The following is a 4,500-nucleotide window of genomic DNA, read 5'->3' on the forward strand; positions in this document are numbered from 1 at the left end:
CAACAAACATAAAGCCAAACTTTTTGTCAAAGGGTATGCTCAAATATTTAGTGTTGATTACTCTGAAATTTTTGCTCTTGTTGCTAGGTTAGACACAATCAGGTTACTGCTCGCAATAGCTGCACAAAAGGCCTGGAAAGTTTTCCAGTTGGATGTCAAATCAGCTTTTTAAAATGGTGTCCAACAGGAAGAAATTTATGTTGAACAGCCCCAAGGATTTGTGAAGGAAGATGAAGGAGATAAGGTTTATCTTCTCAAGAAGGCTCTCTATGGACTAAAACAAGCTCTAAGAGCTTGATACAGCAAAATCGATAAATATTTGCTAAACTTGGGTTTCGTGAAAAGTCTATCAGAAACAACCTTGTATGTTAAGCGCAATGGTACTGAAATTCTTATGGTTTCATTGTATATTGATGACTTGTTGGTTACAAGAAACAACACAGATCATATACAGAATTTCAAACAAGAGATGATGAAGACGTTTGAAATGACAAATCTGGGGTTCATGTCATACTTCCTTGGTATGGAGATTAAGCAAGGAAAAGATGAAGTTTTCATATGCCAGAAAAAATATGTAAAGGAAATACTGAAGAAGTTTCAAATGGATGAATGCAAGGCAACAAGAACTCTAATGAATCAAAAGGAGAAGCTATTTAAATAATTTGTCTCAATTTATGCATTATGCAAGCAGATTACATCTCAAGGCTACCAAAAGATTGATACGATATGTAAAAGGCACAAGTGATTTTGGTATGAAGTTCACAAGAAGCAAGGAGTTCAAGCTAGTTGGTTTTTTTTTACAGTGATTGAGGAGGTTCCATTGATAATATGAGGAGCACTTCAGGCTATTGTTTTACTCTTGACTCTAGTGTTTTCTCATGGAGCTCAAAGAAGCAAGAAACTGTTGCCCGATCCACTATCGAAGCAGAGTTTATTACTGTAACAACTACTGTTAATCAAGCTTTATGGCTAAGAAAATTTTTATTTGACTGATTTTGAACAGAAAGAAAGCACAGAGATTCTTGTTGACAACCAAGCTGCTATTGCTATCTCTTATAATCCTGTGTTTCATGGGAAGATTAAACATTTTAACATCAAGTTATTTTTCCTAAGGGAAGTACAGAAACATGGAGATGTAACTCTTCTTTACTGCAAAACAAAAGATCAATTTGTAGATATTTAAACAAAACCATTATCTACTTGCAAGTTTGAGTTTCTAAAGTCAAGACTTAGTGTTTGCAGCTCCTAACGCAAGAAGGAGTGTTAAGAAAATGCTTTAGGACTGAAACAAGTGCACTCTGTTTAAGTTGATTGTGTCAAAGGTTGTTCCTGTTTTTAGGGATTAGTTACTTTGTTACTCATGCTCTATAATTGTGGAGCAAAGTGTAGGACTTTTTGTTAGAGGGTTGTTATGTTTAGCTTTAAATATTGTTATGTTCGTCCTTGTAATGTAGATTTCTATTGTCATTGGCTCAACAAGTTTTACTAAATAATTCATTGCTTTAACTTTGCAATAACATAATCCTTTGTTTTTCTCATATTAAAACAACAAGATACTTAAACTTTATCTCACTAGATTTGTAATTTAATCATTTGAGACCAATCAATAAGCTTAAAACTTCCACAATAATTTATTTTACGTCCCCAAGACACAAAATTAATCATATGTCTTGCGATTAATTTCTTTTTAATAAGAAAACAACTATATAGTTTCCAACCAAAGAGCCATTCCTACCAATCAAGAACTTCCATTTTTTCCGTCATCAACTTTCTGATAAAGGTTTTCATAAACTTCAGCAGGGAGACGTGGATTTAAAACGATTTCAAGAGAGTTCTTTCTAATACACGTTGTTCCAACACCCATCTCCATATCGATCAATTCATTTGATGGCCTACTAACTTCAAACATATGGAGTAGATTCGCAAGTGTGAGACTCACAAATTGGAGGGCAAAAGATATTCCAGGACACATCATTCGACCACTTCCAAATGGTACTAGTTGGGGATTTTGTCCTCTAACATCAAAGTGATTTTCCCTACTAAGAAATCTTTCTGGCCGAAATTCATTGGGATCTTTCCAAACAAGTGGGTCTCTTTGAAGCTTTTGACGATTCACTAACAGACGTGTTTGTGTAGAGATGTGGTAGTCAGCAACTATGCAGTTTTCTATAGATTCATGAGGGAGTGCAATCGGTACTGCAGGATATAATCGTAATGTTTCCTTCACTACAGCTTGGAGATATAATAGATTTTTCACATCTGACTCTTCAACTTTTCTTTCTTGTCCAACTTGTTCGTGTAATTCAACTTGAAGTTTCTTGAGTGTGTCTGGATTGTTGAGAAGTAACGAAAGAGCCCATTGCATTGCTATTGCTGTAGTATCAAATCCACCTAATATCATACCCTACACATGCAGTTTCATCCACTTGGATTAGAGAAGACAATGGTCGTATAAGGAAAAAAAATACTTTTCTATTAAATTGGTTGCACCTATTTTTTTCAACACAAACTTAATGGCCTAACCATGATTTATAACATGACATTTTCTTAGGCTCGTTTAATCGTTTCATTTTTTCGTTTTTGGTTTTTTAATATTAAGTCTATTGTTTCTCAATTTCTTACAGTAATTGACATATTTCTTAAGTAAAAGAGTCGAGTTATTAGCTAAATTTCAAAAAACAAAAACAAAATTTTAGAATCTACTATTTTTTAATTTTAAAAAATTGGCTTGATTTCTAAAACACTGCTCAAATGTAGCTAACTAAACTTAGAAACTAAAGGATGAAAGTGAGATTTATCGGCTTAATTTTAAAAAACTAAAAATAAAAAACCAAATAATTATCAAACCGAACTTTAATATTTTGATTTTTTTTTTCAAATGAGGTTACTGGTTGGGCTCAACCTTAACTAGTTGGGACATATTACTCATAATCAAATATATATCGAAATGTACTGGATATATATGTGAAGACAAAACTCTATAACTACAGTACATGGTATTATAATTTGGATATAGCTTAGCATGCATAGATTAAACATATGTAGTCTTAATTAAGGGATCGGAAGTTCATATTTCTTAATTATCACCGTGCATAATGCTCCAAGAAAGCCAATAGAACTATATATCAATTTTCTATAAAAAAATATATAATAATTTAAGTATGCATACCAAACAAGTAGCTTTAGTGACTCTATCATCATCATCATAACGAGAAAGTTCTGCATCATCTTTAACAAGAGAAAGCATCACATCCATGAAGTCAAACTCTTTGGCGCGGGCCAAGTCAATGAAATTTCCCTTTTCTCGATGCTCTTTGAGCCATTTATTAAGCATCTCGTCCATGATCTTAGCCGTCTTCTTCATAGCCCTTACATGTCCTCCCAAGTCCAACCACCGTAGAAATGGAAATGAATCTCCCGGAACAAACACCCCAAATAAATCAAAAAAATCCCTCATTGCTTTCTTATACCTTTCCCCATCACCACCTTCAAAAGCCCTTGTAAATCCCTCCCCAATCACCATCCTAAAGATGGTATTCAAACTTAATTCTTCAAACAATGTCTTCATCTCCACCAACACTTTGTCGCCGATCATTCCGTTGTGTCGTTGTCTTACCCATAACTCATATAGTCCCTTCATCGAGCTCTCGACTTCGGAAATTCTGACGTGTTTGAGTTGGTCGAGGCGGTGGTTCGAGAGGAGTTCGTGCATGGCTATTTTCCGCATATGGGTCCGGAGTGGCCCGTGTAGGGTTGTCCCAATCAGGGCATAGTCGTAGCCGAGTAGTTTCCCGGCCGTAACTTTGGGTCGAGACGCAAAGATTTTATCGTTCGTAGTAAAACACTCTCTCGCTATTTTCCAATTGCTTACAACCAAGGCCTTCTTCATGCCCAACCTCAACGTAAAGATTGGGCCACAAGTGTCTGCCATTTTGGCTAAAGTTATATGAAGTGGCTCTGTTGCACTTAGCAGATGGAGGTGACCGATCACCGGCCAACAACCGTGGGCTTCTGGTGGTCGTCTCTTCTGCTGAGCAACAATTTTTTTTGAAATTTTAAAGACGGCATACAAAAACAAGATTCCGGCGAGGATGAATCCGGCGGAGGAGATGTGAGGTAGTCCCATTTTTCAGTCTGGCGACAAATGGTGATTTTTTTAGAGTTTTTTATTGTATCATATCAATACATTATTGGTTTTCAAACTTCATAATAAACAGAATATGTCAATGAAAATAATACTTTGAATTATTGAATGTTTGGTTAGATATACAGACTAGTCTCTAATTCTTTTGGTTAATTCTCCATGTAGTTCTCTACCTTCCAATATTTTCAATTTTACATTTAATGCAATAAAAGTTCTTAATTAGATTACCATTTCACTTGGAGTTTTATTGAATTTTAGGTTAAATGTGGGTTTGGTTCAATTTTAGTCCTTTATACTTTCAAATTTTCAAAATTTATAATAAAAGCATTAATAAATAATTCAAAAAAATAAAAAAA

General features: G+C 34.7%; 1 protein-coding gene across 1 annotated transcript; it reads right to left on the reverse strand.

Moving 5' to 3' along the window:
• Positions 1-1,552: 1,552 nt before the first annotated feature.
• LOC120086792 (cytochrome P450 CYP82D47-like) lies at positions 1,553-4,162 on the reverse strand. Its single transcript, XM_039043586.1, has 2 exons — positions 3,170-4,162; positions 1,553-2,404 (listed from the first exon to the last, which is right to left on the reverse strand). Exons 1-2 carry the CDS (start codon positions 4,124-4,126, stop codon positions 1,739-1,741), a joined length of 1,623 nt encoding a protein of 540 aa, XP_038899514.1. The 5' UTR covers positions 4,127-4,162; the 3' UTR covers positions 1,553-1,738.
• Between the last annotated feature and the right edge of the window lie 338 nt (positions 4,163-4,500).

This window comes from Benincasa hispida, chromosome 9 (genome assembly GCF_009727055.1).
Source record: "Benincasa hispida cultivar B227 chromosome 9, ASM972705v1, whole genome shotgun sequence".
Taxonomy (NCBI): domain Eukaryota; kingdom Viridiplantae; phylum Streptophyta; class Magnoliopsida; order Cucurbitales; family Cucurbitaceae; genus Benincasa; species Benincasa hispida.

Coding starts and splice junctions, on each gene's coding strand:
- LOC120086792 (XM_039043586.1), bottom strand. CDS start 4,126: ATGGGACTACCTCACATCTCCTCCGCCGGATTCATCCTCGCCGGAATC. Junction 2,405..3,169: donor TCACTAAAGCTACTTGTTTG/GTATGCATACTT, acceptor CTGCATGTGTAG/GGTATGATATTAGGTGGATT.